This window comes from Pteronotus mesoamericanus, unplaced genomic scaffold, assembly GCF_021234165.1.
Source record: "Pteronotus mesoamericanus isolate MK-2021 breed Mesoamerican mustached bat unplaced genomic scaffold, CSHL_Meso_final contig_269, whole genome shotgun sequence".
Classification (NCBI taxonomy): Eukaryota; Metazoa; Chordata; class Mammalia; order Chiroptera; family Mormoopidae; genus Pteronotus; species Pteronotus mesoamericanus.
Window position 1 is genome coordinate 1,102,785 of NW_026555114.1, and position 19,642 is coordinate 1,122,426.

Sequence of the window (19,642 nt, forward strand, 5' to 3'; positions counted from 1 at the left end):
TCTCTCCGCGATGCCCTTCCTAGAGCTCTCCGATCTGCTCCCTTCTGGACCGGTGGCTGCCCGGGGCCCCTGCCTTGCAGCTGTCACCAGCGAGCTCGCTGCCTCCCTCAGGGGTCCTGAGTGCCCTTTATCCCGTGATGAATCCGCTGTTGCTGGAATCCGTGGCTTCCCTTCTTCCTTTACTGCCTCGTTTTTATGTAGTACATGCTTTAGTAGCTTCCTGAAAGAAGTGGTTAAGTGAAGGACAAATTTTTGAGTTGTTGCACATCTGAAAATGATTATTCTGCCTCAAATTGGATATGTAGTCTGGGTTTTATAATTTCAGGTTAGGAATCATTTTCTTTTCAAATTTAGTTTTTTTTCCTTATATATTCTTTGGAGTGTTACTTTGGAGAATCCTGATCCATAAATGGTGATTTGTTTTGTTCTTTCCAAAAGCTTTTAGGATCTTCTTTTTTCTTCATAGGTATTAAAACTCACAGTCGTGTTATCTTGGCATGGTCTTTTTTACTTTCCATGCTGGATACTTTATGTGGGTCTTTTTAACCTGAAAACTCATGTATTTTGTTTGAGGAAATATTTTTGAAGTATAGCTAATAATTTACTCCCCTCTGCTTTCTCTTTCTGGAGCTCCTATTAGTAAGTTTGATTAATTGTCTAATATTCTTATTTTTCCCACCTAGTCTTCCATCTCTTAACATTTTGTTCTATCTTCTGAAAGATATTTCCTACTTTACCTTTCCTTTTTCTTTTTTGTCTTTTTCAAAATACCTTTCAATTCTTTTGAGTTCTGAATTTTTGCTAAACATTTAAATTCTGATAACACTTTCTTGTTCTTGGAATATTATTTTTCCCGCAGTATCTTGGTCTTATTTCATAGGTTTAACATCCTCACTTATCGTTGAGGATATTTTATGATTTTTACTTGTTTTCTTGCATTGACTCTGTTTCTTTCTAGTTCCTTTTTCTCCATTTCTTGTTATATTTGTCATTCGTGTAAAAGAAATTTATCAAATAGTTAATGATCCTTGAATTTCTGTTCATACTTAAGAATAAAGCATTAAGCAACTGATTAGAATCTCTATGTTCATGGACAGGAGGCCTCACTGTAGATAGCTTTCTAAACTTGTGGGAACATGACTATTTATAATTTTTCTCATGAGCTTGTCACTGTCCCCAGGAAAGATTTTCTAATCTCTTCATCAGAGAGATAGAAAGTATAAAGAGTTCAGGGGAAATGGTAAAAATTTGAAGCATGATGAGCAATTTCTTTATGCTTATCAGCAGATATGCAAAAGAATACTTCAGTGAATTTGACACTAGGTCAATAGAAATAATCCAAATGGGAAAACCTAAAGGTCCATCCAAGAGCTGTGGTACAAGCACGGTGTTCCATACTTGTAATTGGTGTCTCAGGAGGAGAGTACATGATTCAGAAGTAATACCTTACAAAATTAACAAAAGGTGGCAAGCACAGATCCTAGAAGTTCAAGAAACACTAAGCAGGATGTAAGAAAGAAATCACACCCAGGCATATTATAGTCAAATTGCTGCAAACCAAACATAAGGAGAAAAATTTGAAGGAAGCCAGGAAAATAAATATTACATAAAGAGGGACAAAGAATGACCGCAGGCATCTTGTCAAAACTTCAAGTCCAGAGAAAATAGAGTGACATCTTCAAAACTGATGAAAGAAAATACCCATCAATGTAGAATTTTATTGCTAGCAAAAGTATCTTTCAAAAATGAAAGTGAAATACTTTGTCAGACAAATAAGTTGAGGAAATTCATTACCAGCAGATCTGTACTACATGAAATATTAAAGGAAGTTCTTTATGCCAAAGGAATATGAAACCAAGTGAATATTTGGATTGATACAATAAAGAGCATTGGCGATGTAACATCTTATTATTTTCTCTTTAAAAGATAAGTTACTCTAAGGCAAAAAAAAGTAACAGTTTATTGTGGAGGTACAATGGAATCATAAAAGTACTAAATTCAATGGTAAACAATAAAAGGAGAAGAAAGTAACAAAGATCACATAGAACAAATCAAAAAGAAAGAACAAGATGGTGGATTTAAACCCAACCACAATGATTATTAAATGTTAATAGACTAAACACTCCTATTAAAAGACAAAGAATATCAGAGTGGATGTTTTTAAAGCAAGGAAAGGAACATCTCCCACATCATAAACTTAGAGAATTTACCAATAAAAAAGCCACTGCAACTAAAATGTAGTATAGTTTAGCAATTAACAAATACAGAGTCAATATATAAAAATCAGTTGGCCCTGCCAGGTAGCTCAGTCAGTTGGATTGCGAGTTCCTGGCTGAGGCATGCATGGGAGGCAACCAATCACTGTTTCTCTTTCTCTCCTTCCCCGCCCCTCCCCTCTTCCCCTATCTCTAATAAATGAACATATCCTAGATTTTTTTTTTAATTATTGTGTTTCTATGTCCTACCAACAAACAATTGGAAACTAAAATGAAAATGTATCTCATTTTAGCTGATTGAAAACAACAGTAAGAATTTTATAATTAGATTGCCTGGTGTGAATCAGAGCGCCATCATTTACTAGTGATCTTCAATAAAACTTAAAATTTCCCTATGGCTCAGTTTCATCATTTTGAAAACTGGTATAATTGCACCTGCATCTATAGGATTGGTTTAAAAAAAAAAAAAAGGCATGGAAAGTCTCCTTAGCTCAGAGCCATCAGCATCAGCTGGGAGCCCTCAGAGACACAGTAGTACGCTGAGGTCAGGGTTTGTTGTCCCATCTCGCCCCGACCTTATTTCTTAAATGCACCCTCTGAAGCTAGGAGAAGCAGAAGTAAGCGCCCCGCCCCCCACCGCTATTTCCCTGAGGGGAGAAGTGCCTTGCCCAAGGACACAGTTGAATTCATCATTCACGCGTTAGGTCAGCCCCCAGGGGGTGGAGAAGACTGCTAGTGAGCACCGTTCCCTCAGGCGGGCTCAGAAGTGGGAAGGAACTTGGACCCCACTCCCACGGGGCTGTTTCTGCTGCAGACATGGACGTCCCGTTGCCTGATGAAGTTCTACGCTGTGGTGGCTGCCTCACCTACCTCCTGGGAGAGTCATGAGATTGCAGAGAGGATCGAGCAGCGTATCTTGAACTCCAACCCTGTCATGGAAGCTTTCGGTGAGCTCAGTGTCCTCTTCACAGTACCTCGGTCCCATTTCCTCTGCGATTTGCCGCCTTCCAGGGGGAGGAGCAGGAAGACCCTCTCTTTGGGGGTTGGAGGACGACTGTCATTCTCTGCCTCAGCCTCCCAGCCTCCTCCCAGGCAGCCTTAGCCTCTTTCCAGTGGAGGTGCTGTCCTTCAGTCACCTCCGCCCTATAGCCTAGGCAGACGTAACCGTGGTGCTGGAGTTCTGAGTTCTGAATCACACTTGCTGAAACCTGAGCGCCCTTTCCTTAGTCCTGTCCTCTGACACGGAAACCAAAAAGGGGCCTTTAGACGACTGGAGGGCAGAAACGGGGCCCCAGCAGCCCTGCAGCCACCTTGGCCAGCGAGGACTCTAAACATAGGGGAGCCGTGTAAACAGAGGTGTGATCTGCAGGGAACGCGTGCACGCTGAGGAATAACAACAGCAGTCGCTTTGGGAAGTTCATCCAGCTCCAGCTGAACAGGTAGGTAATCGCTGCTGCTACCCTGGCTGATGGGGGGATTGGGGTGGGAGTTTGCGAGTGGCTGGAGCAGTCTCTCCACCCTGTGGGCGGAACCCTGCTCCTCCTGGCACATGTGTAGGGGATTCATTTGAATCAGTGAACCTTCAGGATGATCTTTGAATCTAGAGAACTATAGCTACTCCAGTCTTTGGGACCCTGCGGCAGTGTGCTTGTCACAGCCTCTATGTTCCTTCTGGCTTCTACCCTTGCTTGGGGATTTCTAGTTGAACAGCTACCGGGGCCCCACCCCGAGCCTGAAGCTGGGGCCTCTGCGCCTGCCTTGGGATGGGGCATGATGACTTGCAGAGGCCTTGGCCGTGTCCACCGTGGTGCTGGTTGCAGGAGGCTGTCCCTCCCAGACCACTCAAGGACCTGCTGAGTAGTCCTAGTGCTCGTGGCCCCCGCTGGCTAAGTGGAAGGGCTTGGGGGCGAGCGTGGCAGGGTGCCATCTGGCACACAGTAAATGCCTGTGGCCCGTGGGCGCAGCTAATGGGCTCCGGCCCCGCTTGTGCCCAGGGCCCAGCAGATGACTGGAGCGGCAGTCCAGACCTACCTCCTAGAGAAAACTCGCGTGGCCTGCCAGGCCTCCAGCGAGAGGAACTTCCACATCTTCTACCAGGTCTGTGCCGGGTGGGGCCCACAGCTGCCCAGACGCAAGGTGGGAATGGGCCTGTGACTAAACCCTCCCTCGCGCCCCTGCCTGCCCCGTCCCTGCCTGCCTCTTCGCCTGCTCTCAGCAACACTGCCACTTACTCCAGCAAACTTTTGGCAACACTGCCTCACACTGGACCTTGGCTCCCGGGATGGTTTAACCTGAGGGTGTTATCTCCTCTGTCAAACCAGAAGGTACTGAGGACTCTTCAGAGCTGTGCCTCCTTCGCCAGACAGGTAGTCCCCGAAAGCACGGATAGTGTGCTTTCTTCCTCAGACCGCAGGCCTCCACAGCAGGGCGTTTTGCACCGGGTTGGAGACGTGCAGAAATTTGCTGCTGCTTTTGTCCCATGACTGCCCTGGGTGATCTACAGCCACTTCTCAGCCTTGAGATGTCACTGGCATTTCTCACTCCTTTTTCTCAGCCCCAAGTCTCTGCAGGCCTGGGCTTCCCTCACACCCCCAGCTTAGCCACCTGTCCCCCCTCCCACAGATCTGCAAAGGCGCCAGTGAGGACGAGAGGCTGCAGTGGCACCTCCCCAAGGGAGCCACCTTCTCCTGGCTGCCCAACCCAGAGAGGACCTTGGAAGGTAGGGGGAGCCTTACCCAGCACCCTCCCACCCTCCGCTCATAGGCTGCGTCCCTCACCCCTCAGCATCCCTGCTGACCTCTGGTCCTGACACTGGGGTATGACTTGGATTTCTTTTCAGAGGATTGTTTTGAGGTGACCAGAGAGGCCATGCTTCATCTAGGCATCAAAATCTCGACCCAGAACAACATCTTTAAGGTCAGGAGAAAAGCCATGGCACTTACACTTGACCGGGGGAACAGGCAGCCTCTCCTCTGCACTTAGGAGTCTCTTCCAGAGGACCAGAGACTTCGGGCTCCAGCAGGCAGTCTCCAAGAAGCTGACCACGCGTCTGTGCCGCTGAGCCCAGACATAGGGTGTTAGGGCGGAAAGGGCGCCGAGCACACAGGTCTGAGTGCAAAGCAGCACCATGATGGGCAGATCTCAGGGCAAGGAGCCTGGCTCAGCTATCACCGCAGTGATCAGAATAGGGAAATATTTCTGCCACGTGTATGTGTGGTATATAAGAATTATAAAATCATGTTTATACGTCTTAGCTCACTTGGTTTTACAGCAGCTCTGTGTGTACAGAGGTTATTCCTATCTCATACTTGAGAGAAGCAGAGGGCCGGCGTGATCTGCCCGATGCAGACACCGCTGATACGGGTAGAGCTCATGTCGGCATAGCAATTCCAGCGCCCCGCTTCCTTTCCCCTGTCCCAGGCCACGCTGGCCCAGGTGAGCGGGGCTCCTCTCATCCCCACTGGTCATCTCCCTTCTCCCACCTGTCTTTGCTGACAGGGCTGACTACCTCCCTGCCCTCTCACCTCCTCACCCACTAGAGCGGCGGGAGGGGGTGGACAGCATAGGCTGGCAGCAGAGACAGGGACACCACTGCAGGGAGAAGGCAGTGCAGTGGGAAGTGACCACCTCCAGATGGGGACTGCTTGGGCAGGAAGGAGGTCATGGCCAGTGTGGGCAGCGCCAGGGAAGCCAGAGGGGCAGCAGGGGTGGACAGCACTAGGAGTGGGACCCACTGCCCTGGCCACGCTGCCCATTGGGCACAGCAGCCTTTTTCCTACAGCCCCTGGGGCTCGTCCCCATGGATCACTGAGTGCAGAGCCCAAAGTCACAGGTCCTCCCCCAGCCTGGGCCGTCAGAAGCCCGACTGCTGAGAAGGGGCCAAAGGGAGTCCAAGCCAAGCCCTACCAGCCCCACAGAAGTAAGCCTGCTCCACAAGTAACGGAGCGGCGTCCCACACAGTCTGCTCCTGGGCGGGGGAGAGGACAGAGGGATGGCCTAGGTGACAAGGGGGGCCCACTGGCTGCCCTGGGAGGCTTCTGCAGTCAGACTGCCCAGGTTCTCACTTAACCACTCCCCTTCTCATCTCTGTCATGGGCATCACTGCAGCGCATGCCTCACTGATGCTGAAGAGATGAGCCAAGATGATGCATGTAAACGTGTGTAGAATAATGCCTGGCAGAGCCGTGTAGTAAGTGGGCAGTAATTGAGAGCTGCTACTATCCTGTTTGGTTTACATTCAGCAGAAGAGAGGCCCTTCCCAGGCTGGGCTCCAGCCCTTGCAAGGTGCCCACCTCGTGTCTCCTTTCTCCTGCCCCTCAGGTCCTTGCTGGACTGCTGCACCTCGGCAACATCCGGTTTGCTGACTCCGAGGATGAAGCCCAGCCCTGCCAGCTGCTGGACGGTGCCCAGTGTGAGAGCAGGGGGAGTGTGCCACAGGCTTTGGTCGCATACCCCGGGAGCAGGGCAGGTCCTGCTCAGAAAAGAGCCAGTGTTGGTGGGATTGTGTGGGAGGCCAGAGGGTGAAATTTGGAAATCAATGCCTTTGACTAACCCATCGGCTGTGGGCCCCTGCCCTGGATAAGTCACTCCTCACCCCATCTCTGAAACAGGCCGCACTGTCTCCACTTTACAGATGAGCAAACAAGCGTCAGAGGGTTTATACAATAATTTGTCCCCCACACGGCCGTGGCCTTTGGCAGGTCTCTTCGCCCACCAGAAAAGTTTCCTCTCTTCACTTGGGTGGGTCATGGTTCCACTGCAGTGACTTCGCTGCCTTATGAAGAGGGCTGTTTGGATGGAAGGTTTGTCCCTCCCAGGCTCTGTCAGGACATCGGCCACATTGCTGTGGCTCCCAGAAGACCCACTGCTGGAGACACTGAGGATTAGAACCATCAGGGCAGGGAGGCAGCAGCAGGTGTTCCGGAAGCCCTGTTCCCGAGCCGAGTGCAACACCCGCAGAGACTGTCTGGCCAAACTAGTCTACGCACGGTGAGCACTCTGGGCCCTGGCCTCCGCCCAGGTTCTCCTCCTCTCTGGAGCTGGACCAGACGCTGTCACGCAATAGGCCCAGGCCCAGGGTGAGGGCTGCCAGATAAAGCGGATGGGTTTCTCTCCCTGCTCCCCACATCCCTTGAGGACTGCAGTGAGTAGCTCCTGGGATTTCCCCAAGCAAGGCCCTTGGCCTCGATTTCAGAGCACTCTGCATGGGGGAGTTGCCACAGCCTGGCCTAGATCCATTATTAAGTCCAGCAGCCTGCCTTGACCTTGGCAGTAGGCGAGGAAAGCCTGCCTAGCTCTCCGCTGGCAAGGCAGGCCCCAGAGGTGATCGGGGGCCCTCGCAGTTCCAGGTGCAGACCCGTGGGTGAATAGGTGCCTCTCTCCATGGGCCTTTGTGTTTCAGCTCATTGTGGTCAGCTGGGGAATGTGATAGACGGTGGTAGACCCAGAAGCTCAGCTCAAAGGCCTGGGCAACTCAGCGAGCAGCAAGTGGGAGCCCAGGGCAGGGCAGGGTAGGGGTCCTGGCCTTTCCTAGTGGGTCATATGGGCATATCCACCGCACTCGGCCATGTGGTTAAGGGTAGGTTCTCACCCTGGGTCCTGAGAATCTTTGGGATACCATGGTATAGGTACCAAGGGGGCCCAGAATCCTTTGAAGTTAGGGGACAGAACATGCCTATGTGCATGTGCTTGTGCTATGCGAACTGGGGCATCTGGGAGAGAGTCCACCTGTTTTTATGAACTTCCAAAGAACCAGGAGCCTGAGAAACACTGCTGAGGGAGTAAGACCCTCCAAGGTGAGAAAGGCCCAGGCAGCTGGGCCCAGCCTGAACCGAGTTCACTGGAGGCTCATTTCCGCTGCCCCAAAGCTAATTTGACTGCAAAATCATCAGATAAATGACGATCGCAGAGCAAGCCTCTAACCACAGATCATTTTATACATGGTATAAACAGATCACTGTATCACTGGATTACTCATTTTTAGTACCTCAACTGGTTACCTGAAGCCCCTGTTGTGAAAGTAGAAACTATTTACTGAACTGAAAAAACGTGCAAAGCAATTCCTTTAAGAAAAAGTGTCAGAAAGAAACGCCACAGTAGTGCCGTGTGTCTCCATGTTGTGCGGTAGCTATGTCATCTTCTTGGGGTGTGGATGGAACCAGGGGACAGGATGCCATTGTTGGCCCCAGGTGACCTGGGACCCATTTGTGCAGGACTGAGTCGGGGGACGTGACAGGGCCTTGAGCTCTGGGCTCCCCAGGTTGAGTCTGCAGGGGAGTCCAGTTAATGCACTTTTTTACAAACCCCATCCAGGCCTGTGCATCAGCCCCTTCTAATCAAGACACCAGCTGGGTGTGAGGACATGTGACTGAGGTAGCCCACTCCCTGTGTAGCCTCTGAGTCTAGTTGGTCCTGTGCTCAGTCTTGCTGGGAGAACAGAACAGCTTTTTGTGTGCTTGGGAGCTTGCACGACCATAGCCTGCATTTATAGTCAGTCAAGACAGGCTGGGCAGGAAACCAGGAGAGGTCTAGCCCTTGATCTGTCAGACTTAGGACACAGGCGCTCGAGGGTATCGCACCCCAGATGGAGGGGCAACTTTGCCGCCCCTCAGGCTCCGCCTGATCCTCTCTCACCACAATCACCGCTTTTCCATCCCCCTCCACAGGCTGTTTGACTGGCTGGTAGCAGTGATCAACAGCAGCATCTGTGCAGGCCCTGACTCCTGGACCACTTTCATAGGTATCAGGCTCCTCCCACTGCCAGGGAGCCCTGCGTCCACTGTGTTAACTCTGGGCAGCTCCTTTCCCGGCCCTGCATCCCCATGTCCTCATCTGTCCACCAGCGCTGGGGTGAAGACACCTCCACTCCCCGGTGCCCACATCCGACTCGTTTGTAGCTCGCCAGGCAGGCTTAGATGGCGCCTTGTCCACGAGGGCCCCTTCTCTCCCCAGAGACCCAGCCGCCGTCTCAGGAGAGGAGTGGGGATAAGTGAAAGATGGCAATGGTGGGGCCAGGGCAGGACAGCCAGCCAGGGGAGGAAGCAAAGCTCAGAGGCTCCAGTGAAGTCTGTTACAGGACGGTGGAATCCCAGGCACCAGCTGGGCTGGGGAGACCCGGGCCCCCACACTGGATTGGATGCGGAAAACGACCCCTGGGGCCTAGTTCCCTCACACCTCACTCAGCTTCCCTTCCTGCTCTAGGTTCTGAGGGAGTGTGGTAGAGATGGGGGGCCTGGGGTGCGGGAGGGTGCTTCGCCCACTACGGGTATCATGCTCACTTCAGCCTCATCCCCAGCCTGCTAAGGATATGGCTTCCCCCTGAGCCACCCTGGGCTCCTGTAGGTCCCCCTGCCCCTGCAGTGGCCCCATAGGTTCTCCCCCATCTTCCCAGGCCTGCTGGATGTGTACGGATTTGAGTCATTTCCCGACAACAGCCTAGAACAGTTGTGCATCAACTATGCCAATGAGAAGCTGCAGCAGCACTTTGTGGCTCACTACCTAAGGGCTCAGCAGGTGAGGGGGCGGGGGGGGGCAGTCCTGCTGTCTTTGGGGCCCCCAGGACCCAACGTTTAGTTCCTTCTTTGATGTCATTCTGGAATTTGCGGTGTTGCTGAGGCCAGCCATAGGGGGTTCTTTCTGGGCCTCAAATCATAGCTGCCTTCTGCGCCCTCCCTGTCCCCTAGGAGGAATATGCAGCCGAGGGCCTGGAGTGGTCATTTGTCAACTACCAGGACAACCAGACCTGTTTGGATCTCATCGAGGGGAGCCCCATCAGCATCTGCTCCCTCATAAATGAGGTGGGGAGCATCAGCTAGTGTGCTGAGTGCCAGAGTTGGGCTTTGGGCCTTTCTGGGACCTTGAATACTATTCCGTGCCTTCTCCGTGCCTCTGTCTTCCCATCTGCCAAATGGGTTTGCGAATCACTATACTCCTTCACTCTCAGGGCCACTATACCGCCTGCGTGACAACTGCCACCATCGGGGCGGTGGGGTGGGGACAGTGAGGGCTTGGTGAGCCCCTCTCACTTTCGTGGCCAACTGCCCATGCCGCCCCACACAGGAATGCCGCCTTAACCGGCTGAGCAGTGCGGCCCAGCTCCAGACACGCATCGAAAGTGCCCTGGCAGGCAGCCCCTGCCTGGGCCACAACAGGCTCAGCCGGGAGCCCAGCTTCATCGTGCTGCACTATGCGGGGCCTGTGCGGTACCACACCGCAGGCCTGGTGGAAAAGAACAAGGTGAGGCGGGGCCGCGGCCGCTGGGGCCTGCGCAAAATGACTCGCTGAATCATTGCTGCCCTCCCTCCTAAACCTCTCCCCAGAATCCAGGGTCATCTTGTGGACGTTCTGCCTGAGGTCTCTGCGCATCAGGCATGACCTGCCCAGAAGTGATCCCTGTCCCACTGGGCCTGCTGGTTCGTAGGCAACCAGTGTGCCTCTAGACTCAGGGCCTGCCCTCCCCTGGAAGCCGTCTGGGGCCTGGGTGAGCAGGCTGGCAGGCCCGTGTACAGCCCTGGGCAGCACCCCACCTGCCCTCACCCACTGCCCTTGTCCTTTCCCAATAGGACCCTGTCCCTGCTGAACTGACCATGCTCCTGCAGCAGTCCCAGGACCCCCTGCTCAAGGTGTTGTTTCCTACTGACCCTGAAGAGAAGTCACAGGAGGAGCCCTGTGGCCAGAGCAGGGCCCCCGTGCTGACAGTGGTGTCCAAGTTCAAGGTGGGTTTGGTGGTGCTGATGTGATGTGTTTGGTTCACTCCTCGATCTCAAACATTCACTGAGTACATCCCAGGATTGGTGCTGTTTACTAGGGAGCATTGATGAGTCAAGTAAATGTGGTCTGGGTCTGCAGAGCTGATAGTCCAAGTGGAAGACAGAGACAGGAAGCAGACTGTTGGTATAATCGACAGGATGGGAAGCCTAAGGGCCTCTGGGTGGCACAGTGGGGTCTCTCACCCACTGCTTATGGGAGATTGTGGAAGAGCAATAATTACATGAACCTCTGTGACCCGGCCCATTCCCAGTTCTGCAGCTTCCTGCTAACTTTGTCCTCGGCTAGAGCAGATTTGTCCCCTCCCTGATCTTAAGCTTTCTACTCCCTGCACGTTCTGCTCCTCACCATGGCCCCTTCAACTCCACCCCCCAAGTCTTTCTTTAGTTTATTCCTTCTCATCCTTCACTCCTCTGCATTATCGTCACCCCCTTGAGAAGGCAGCCAGGGAGCCCAGGTTTGATTAGCACTTTCCTGTCCAGCCTCAGACATGCCACAGAGGGTGCCCGTCCGGTGTACGTGTGGCTCGTTAGACCCTGAGCTCAGACAGCAGCATGAACATCAGTGTCCCGCACATAGGAAGGCATTTGGCTTAATCACAGCTGTTGCCTGAATGAATGGCAGAGGGTTCTGGGATGGTTCTCTTCTAGGAAGATTGCTGTTGTCGGCGGGGGGCGGCAGGGGGGATGGTGTGCAGTGGCTGAGACCAACCAGGTGGAGGGTCACAGGTCAAGGTCCCTGGAGGCAGAGGTGAGGAGCAATGGGAGGTGAGGGGAGAAGTGTGCTTTGAGCACAGCCGGTCAGAACCTCCAACAGTCATCCCAGGGCACATGAGGATCTTGGTCTCAGGGCTGAGAGGTCTGCTGACCATGTTTGATGTCACCTGTAACCTGGGCCCAGCTGACGCGCCTGGGCTACTCCGGTCTCTGTCTGACCCCCGCCGTCTCCTCCGCAGGCCTCCCTGGAGCAGCTTCTGCAGGTCCTGCACAGCACCACACCCCACTACATTCGCTGCATCAAGCCCAACGGCCAGGGCCAGGCACAGACCTTCCTCCGGGAGGAGGTAATTCTCACTGGGCCAGAGCTGCTCTGCAGGGCGCCCCTGTGGCCAAGGCCCTGGAGAGTTGAAGGGCAGGACATCTGCTCTGAATGGAGTGACCGGAGGGGATCTCTCAGGCTGGGCCTCGGGAGGGCTTGTCTCCTCCATTCTGGCAGGACAGTCCTGCGTGGCTGCATGGTCTGTGCACTGCACAGCAGCCTAGCCAAGGAAGCAAGTAGGGGCTCTAGTGCCTCTTATTCTCTCTCACCAAGCCCCGTGCCCTGATGAGAGACTGGAGCTGCCCAGCGGAATGGGTGGTTTTGTGATTAGCTGAAAATCTGTCTCACCGTACAGTCTAGATTCTTTTTTTTTTAAATTTGCACAAAAGCAGCCTGTGGCGAGCAGTTGCCTCAGAGTAACAGTTCCAAGGGTTATGGATGAGGCATGAGTGCTGGACAGGGCTGGAGAGGGTCCCACAGTCAGCTGGTAGCTGTGATCTTAGGTCTTATGCCAGGACCCTCTGCTCTGGTAAAGACTTAGTTCAGGTCCTGGAAGACTCTTCACAGCATAACCCCCCATGCCCCCCATGCCCCTCCGCTATGAGTCACTTCACTGCCGACAAAAAAATGGAATAAAAACAGAAATTGGGTTGGGCTGCACGTGAGGCAGAGCACCTCTGCCCAGCTGGGGATGGTGAGACCGAGCCGGGACCAGCACCTGCCTCAGCTGCATCCAAAGCTGTGCATCATGCAGGGGAGCTGGCCTGCCGGGACCCTTTCTGGCAGGGACATAGTTCTTCGTTTCTCACTGCCCCAGAGAGTATGCCTCTGAGCAGAGCCTCAGCGGATGCTGCAGGTCCACGCTGGCAGGGCCGCAGGAGGAGGCCCGTTTCTGGCCTGCTGGCCCCATGCTGGAGGTGCCAGCCCATCTCCCCACCCTTGCAGGTCCTGAGCCAGCTGGAGGCCTGTGGCCTCGTGGAGACCATCCACATCAGTGCCGCCGGCTTCCCCATTCGGTGAGTGGGCCAATCGCTGCAGCAGGCAGGGCCGAAGTCAGGGTGGATCTTGGGCTCAGGCCCCGCAAGAGCCTACTCAGCCCTGAGCAGGATATGGAAGTGAAGAGAAAAAGGCAGGTCTGCAGATGTCAGCCTGGAACTCAAGGGGCGGTACCTGTCATTTGTCCCTTCACTTTCTGTGCATGATTTTGTACTAGCACTACTTCTGATACACATGTATCAATGAATAAGGAGGGGTAAGTCTGCCCTCTTGGGGCATACATTCCTATGGAAACATAAACAAGAAGTATAAAGTTAATCAGTGCCAGGGAAGAAACGAAAAATGCTTTTAGGTAGACTGATGGGAAAAGGGATCCTTGAGCTGGTCAAGGAGGGGCCCTCTGGGCAGCTCGGGCCTGTGGGAAGGAAAAGGGCCAGCCTGGGAAAATTGGAGGGGTAGAGGGAGGAGAGCATGCCACATTGAGTGAACAGCAACCACAGAGTTCCCAGGTCAGGAACTGGGAGATGCTGAAGGGCCTGGGGCACTGAGAACTGGGAGGAGGGCAGGAGCCAGACCTGAAGGGCCTTGCAGGCCGGGTGAGGGCTTTACGGCCTGTTGCCGAGTGCTGCTGCGGAAGCCACGGGGCATTACAGGGAAGGCGTGCTGTGCTCTCCTTCCTGTCCCAGGGCTGCAATGTGGGGGTTGGACGTAGGGTCAGGAGGGAAGGGAGGAGATGAATAAAAAGCTGTTGCAGGTGTGCAGGCAAGATGGTGTCCCCGATGAGGGTGGCCACAGTGAAAAATGGTGAGAAATGACTAAAATTGGAGTATGGCTTGTGATAGAAAGAGGACTGTGAACTGAACTGAACATGGGGTATTGGGCAGGGGAGTGGTCAACTTCTAGTCTTCCATCGGAGGCAAATGGATGATCAGGGGACAGTTCCCTAAGGTGGGACGGTCTGAGGCAGGCCCAGACTGGAGGGTGGGAGGGTCAGCTTTGAAGTGGCTGAGAAACAGGCTCAGGCTCAGCACAGCCTGAAGAATGAGAGGGAATCCCAGGTAGAGAGATGGGGTCAGGGTCATCCCCTGAGGAATGCTCACATTCTGAGAAACCAGCAACAACAGCGTGGAAGGGGGAAGACAGGATCATGCCACTGACCACAGGGTTTGGAGGCATCATGTTTGCCAATGGTTGTGTCAAGAGCCACATGGTGTGGTGTGGGGGACAGGAACTAAACTCAGAGGAGGAAGTACAGATAGCAGACGTCATCAACTGTTCAGAGAAGTGTTGCCGTGAAGGGGAGCAGTGAAATCAGGGGGCCAGAGAGGATGGGCGGGAGGCGCAGCGGAGCAGGAGGTGAGGTGGCCGTGACCCAGCTGTCCAGGGGCAGGCCTGCGCGCACTTTGGAAGGGGGCAGGCAGCTAATCCTCTACGGACAGGGCGCAGGGAGAACAGACCCAGTTTACAATGGTCTCTGTGGGCTTCCTGCTGAGCAACCCTAGTAATCTCTCCTGAACTACGGGCCCACCGTCCAGTGGGGCAGTGAGGGCAGCACCTCGCTGGGCTGTTGAGCAGATCAAATAGAGCAACTGCTACTGTACCCCGAGTGCTATGCCTGGCTCACAGATGAAGTCACTTCATTCTCTCCTCTGCCTACTTTGGCTTCCAGGGTTTCTCACCAGAACTTTGTGGAACGATACGAACTACTGAGAAGGCTCCGTCCTCGCACAGCGCCTGGCCCCCAGAGCCCATCTCCTAATGAAGGGCACTCAGGTAAGTGGGGCCCATTTGTTAGGCATTTGTTCTACTGAACTCTCACCCTGGGCCATCTCAGAACTAGGGGCTGGGGACTCAGAGGTTAGTAAAACACAGCCCTGCTGCCTTCGTGGTTCTTGGTTCAACGGGGAAACAGACAAAAAAGGACAACTTAATGGTGGGAAAAGTGGAATGGCAGAGGTAGGATGCTGTTGGGTGGTGCTAAGGAGATGTAAATCAGTGAAGGCGTCCTGGAGGAGGTGGTATGTAAGGACAGATGGGATTAACCAGGTGAAGGGCATTCCACATGATAGAAGTAATCCGAACAGAGGCCTGCAGGCGGGAGACAGACAGCATTGTGAGGAACTCCAGGTCTTTCAATGTTGTCGGCTCATAAGGGCAGAGAATGGTGGGAGGTGAGGCTGGGTGGCAGGGGGGGCCCAGTGACAGAAGCTGGACTTTATTCTCTGGGTAGATGAGAGGGCCTGCCAGAGAAGGTAGTGATGTCAGCCTCACGCTTCCTGGAGACCACTGTGGGGGCCACATGGCAGGCCATGGCTGTTAAGTTGCCCTGAGCAGAGAGAAGCAAGAGATGTGAGCACAGTAAGGAAATGCTGGGAAGAAATCGGTCAGACTGGACAAGCACTTTATTAGATGTAGAGGGAGAGGAAAGGAGAAAATTAAAATAATTAACTCTGCCTGGCCTGTGGGAAAAGCAGTCTGGAGAAGCTGAGCTCTGCTGGGGCACTTGGCAAACTTTGATCCCAAGGGGAAGGTCTGGCCTGTGACCCTGATTGGGGGTTGTGGGCATGTGGCCCCTCCCACCCACACAGCCTTACCCTGAGGCACCCCAAAGCCAGCTGGGACAGTTCTGCTTTGTTTTTCTTCTGTCTTGGGCACAATTTGTCGCTTTCCTTTCACCTTTTTCCCCACCTCTTTCTCCTTCTCTCTCCACGGTCTGCTCTACTGCTCTGTCTCTTGCCCAAGTCCCCCGGCCCCTGGTTGATTTTGTGGCTGTTTCTCATCTGCGGCGTCTTCTTTGGCAGCCTCTGTCTCCCGAGAGGCACTGGGCAACTAAAGGTGGTCAGAGCCCTCAGGTAAATCCTCTGTCTGCAGGAGCAGCCCTGTGACACAGGGGGACCCTGGGCCTCTACAGGCCCGGGGTCTGTTCTCCCTTTTCTGCCCTGGCAGGGAGTGAGGTTTCGGGGCACGGCGCGGGGCACAGCTGCCTGACAGGCCCTCAGCATGTTTGGGGCTGAAAACAAATGCCAGCTCTTCAGCCTGGGATTCCAAGCTGGAGTCCAGGCACCAAGTGCCCTTTGCTGCCCTGCCCAAGGGGAACCACAGGAGTGGGCGCTGCAGGCCAGTCTGGGGCACAGCCTCAGCGAGGTTCCAAGCCTCTTAGAACGCCAGGGCCCACGGGACAACAGAGGGGCTGGCCCTGTTCTCCCGCTCCCCGCCCCCCACCCCCCGAAAAAAAGGAGGTAGAAATGGTTAGAGGCAAGAACAGAAAAGAAGCCTGTAAAATGTTGGGGAAAGCAGAACCAGTTTCTTAGGGCCACGGGAGTGTGTAGATGACGACACACTGATGGGACCTGTCTCCCATCCCTTAGAATGGTCTCCACACACCAAAGAGGCCTCGCTGCGCCCTCTACTCCAGGACATCCTCCGCACTCTGCCTACTCTGACTCGGACAGCAGCCACACCCGGCGCCCCGGCTGAGGCCACGCCAGACCCAGTGCACTGTGGCAGGACCAAGGTGTTCATGACTGACTCCGTGGTAAGCCGCTCTAGACGAGGAGCAGAGGTTACACAGACTAGCTGTGCGTGTCAGCAGGACGGGGCTGAGCCCTCCCCTGGGCAGGGGAGGAGAGACTGAGGACCTCAGTGGATGCCCCTTCCCCCAGCTGGAGCTCCTGGAGCATGGGCGTGCCCAGGTGATGGAGCAGTGTGCGCGCTGCATCCAGGGCGGCTGGAGGCGACACCGGCACCGCAAGCAGGCGAGGCAGAGGCGGGCTGCTGTGCTCATCCAGGCAGGTAGGACCAGGGCCCTGGGCACACAGCCTTGTTCCAGGTGGACAGATGGGCCCAGGTGCAGCTGCTGCACACTAACCCTGTGACACCTGTTTGCTTTGAAATGCTGCTCCCTGAGTCCCCATATACCAAAGCTGAAAGTGTTTCCACCTCAAGACATTGGTGGCACCTGCCTGTGGTGTGCTGGGACTCAAACTCCCTGCCCGCCTCACCTGGCGCATCTTTCTAATTCAGTGGGAACCAGGTCACAGCACCAGGAAGGGTGCTTTCTAGGTAGGAGAGGCTAAGAATTTTGTCTTTACTTCCCTTTTCCCAGACCTAGATAGCTGTTTATACCATCTTTCCCTTTATGACAACTGAAATCATTACTTGCTGGGCTCCAGGGTTTTTAATGAGTTTAAGAAGGTAAAAACCTAATAAGATTTGATTTACCAAAAGAAGAAATTTATGAACCATATTAACAGTCTGTTTTTTAATATTTTATGTTTTTGTTTATTTTTTTTTTTTAGAGAGGGGGAAGGGAAGAAGAAAGGGACAGAAACATCAATTGGTTGCCTCTTGCACGCCCCCAACTGGGGACCTGGCCCACAACTCAGGCACATGCCCTGACTGGGAATCGAACCAGCGACCTTTTGGTGTACAGGCAGGTATTCAATCCACTGAGCCACACCAGCCATAGCTCTCCATAATTCTACTTTTATTTTTAAAAATGAGGCTGCTGCCCTGATTGGTGTGGCTCAGTGGTGTAGGTATCGTCCCGCAAACCTAAAGGTCCCACACATCGATGTTTCTCTCCCTCTTTTCCCCCCTTCCCCTCTCTCTAAAAATCAGTAAATAAAATCTTTAAAAAAAAACTGTGATAAAAGTACTAGAAACCACCCAAATATTTGACAGTGGTGGAATTATGACTATATTACGCACCATTCCTATGATATAGCTCAGAAGTCTTTGAAGATTTTAAATGTAATGAAAAACCACTTCCAATATGATATTCAAATGTGGGTGCCAAACACATCCAGGGAGATGCCACCTTATGCCACATTTCTATGTGTATAGCATGAAAAAAAAGGTGTAAGGAAATAATGTAGAATTATCCCATTTGGTGACTTTTTTACTTGTCTTTAAATTTTAGTTTTCTAGAAGCTAGAATACTCATACTTAATGTAATAGTCTGTTTTCTGAATATGATTGTACCAAAAAAAAAAAACCCCCCTGAAATTTCTAGAAAATACTATGATCAGTCCACCATCCAGCAGTTACTACCTATACTAGCATGTGGGCCTATCATGGTGTCATTCATGGATTCATAAAGCAAGCAAGTCAAACGTAAGGGTTACAAAAACAAATACAAGTAATTATAGAAGACACAGGCAACTCAGACACTCTAATTCCCTGGGCATTGTCCCAGACAGAGCCTGAGGTGGGAGGTGACCCTGCTCTCAACCGTCCCTTCAAGGGAGAGATGGCTCCAAGTCTGAGGGCAGTCGGAGGGCCAGTTCTGAACCTTACTTTATGTAGTGTGCAGGTAGCCACTGACTGAAGAAATACCTGTTTCAGACTTTTCTAGCAGCTGCACAGGCAGCTCACCAACAACTATAATGACCATTTTTCTCTTTCCTGTTTCTGGGCCGCCCCTTAGCCGCTCGTTCCTGGTTAACTCGGAAACGCATCCAGAGGCTGCACACGGCTGCCACGGTCATCAAGCGCGCGTGGCAGCGGTGGAGAGTGAGTATCCGGCTCAAGGACTCGGCTTGGCAGTGGGTATTTTGGTATCAGACGGAGCTGAGTTGCAATGCTGGCCCTGCTGCCACAACATAGGTGGCCTCATGTTCACGCATAAAGTGGGCACGACACCACCTACCCTGAAGGGTGGCTGTGACGGCAGAGAGTGGCTTAAGCAACTGGGAACGTACTAAAAACCATCAAACCATGGAATTGTATACTTTACACACGTGAATTTTTTATCAATTAGAGATCTCAGTAAATCTGTTTTTTAAAATGGCACATGTAAGGCCTAAGCCCAGGTGCCTTGGGTACAAGGCTCTGCCTGCCACGGAGCCAGTCGGGCTGAAGGCATCCAGCCGTCCACAGCCAGGTGCCCTTCAGTTCACCTTGTCAAGCCAAGTTAATAAAGATAGTTCTGCTTGCCATTTTCCACTAAGAGCTACTAAATCAAAAGCAACAAATTGGTGTTCTTTCTCAAAGATCAGAATGGCCTTCCTTGCTTCTAAAGAACTGGATGGTGTAGAAGAAAAACACGTGTTTCAAGCTCCCCACCCCTCCGGCTCCTTCCTACTGCCCCAGACACAGACCTGGCTCCTAGGGGCAATAATCCGCCTCTGGCCTCTGGGACTGGTCCTGGCCAACGCGACCGTGGGTGTCCGCGGCTTTCAGAGGAAACTGGTGGTCTGGGCCTGCCTCCAGCTCCCCTCCGGCAGCCCCGGTAGCTGCCCCGTCCAGACAGCACAAGAACAAGATGGCGTCACGTCCATCCGAGCGCTGCCTCAGGTAAGTGGTGATGGGACGGAGGGCAGCTCGCCAGCTGTGGCCGTCCTGCCCCCAACAGCGCGGGCCCCTCCAACCTCCCTGTGGAGGGCAGGAGGCACGGCCCGGGAATCCACAGCAGGAGCAGGCCAGAGGCCTGAGCTTCCCAGCTGGCTGCGATTACTCACACCTAGCGCTTTTCCAGAGCCTTTTTCATCACTTAAAAAAAAAACTGCCCCTAAGTGTTCTAGCATCTCCTTTTAATTAGTCCCACTTGCAAAAAACTTGGGTTGTGATGACAGCTTATTCCCTCCAGTGGCTCTGGACTTGGCACCATGTTTCCCCCCAAATTA

General features: G+C 52.9%; 1 protein-coding gene across 2 annotated transcripts in view; it reads left to right on the forward strand.

Annotated features, from left to right (window-relative positions):
* The window catches only part of MYO19 (myosin XIX), a 30,499-nt gene that overhangs the window by 9,707 nt on the left and 1,150 nt on the right, over positions 1-19,642 (forward strand). For both annotated transcript variants that reach the window (XM_054574842.1, XM_054574843.1), the window contains exons 6-24: positions 3,031-3,163; positions 3,586-3,655; positions 4,211-4,313; positions 4,839-4,935; positions 5,056-5,132; positions 6,537-6,627; positions 7,034-7,205; positions 8,882-8,955; positions 9,607-9,728; positions 9,899-10,012; positions 10,275-10,451; positions 10,778-10,930; positions 11,938-12,045; positions 12,966-13,036; positions 14,686-14,789; positions 16,385-16,551; positions 16,679-16,808; positions 18,445-18,530; positions 19,011-19,313. In XM_054574842.1, coding sequence (XP_054430817.1) covers positions 3,031-3,163; positions 3,586-3,655; positions 4,211-4,313; positions 4,839-4,935; positions 5,056-5,132; positions 6,537-6,627; positions 7,034-7,205; positions 8,882-8,955; positions 9,607-9,728; positions 9,899-10,012; positions 10,275-10,451; positions 10,778-10,930; positions 11,938-12,045; positions 12,966-13,036; positions 14,686-14,789; positions 16,385-16,551; positions 16,679-16,808; positions 18,445-18,530; positions 19,011-19,313 — 2,352 coding nt within the window. The remainder of the gene's footprint in view (positions 1-3,030; positions 3,164-3,585; positions 3,656-4,210; positions 4,314-4,838; positions 4,936-5,055; positions 5,133-6,536; positions 6,628-7,033; positions 7,206-8,881; positions 8,956-9,606; positions 9,729-9,898; positions 10,013-10,274; positions 10,452-10,777; positions 10,931-11,937; positions 12,046-12,965; positions 13,037-14,685; positions 14,790-16,384; positions 16,552-16,678; positions 16,809-18,444; positions 18,531-19,010; positions 19,314-19,642) is intronic.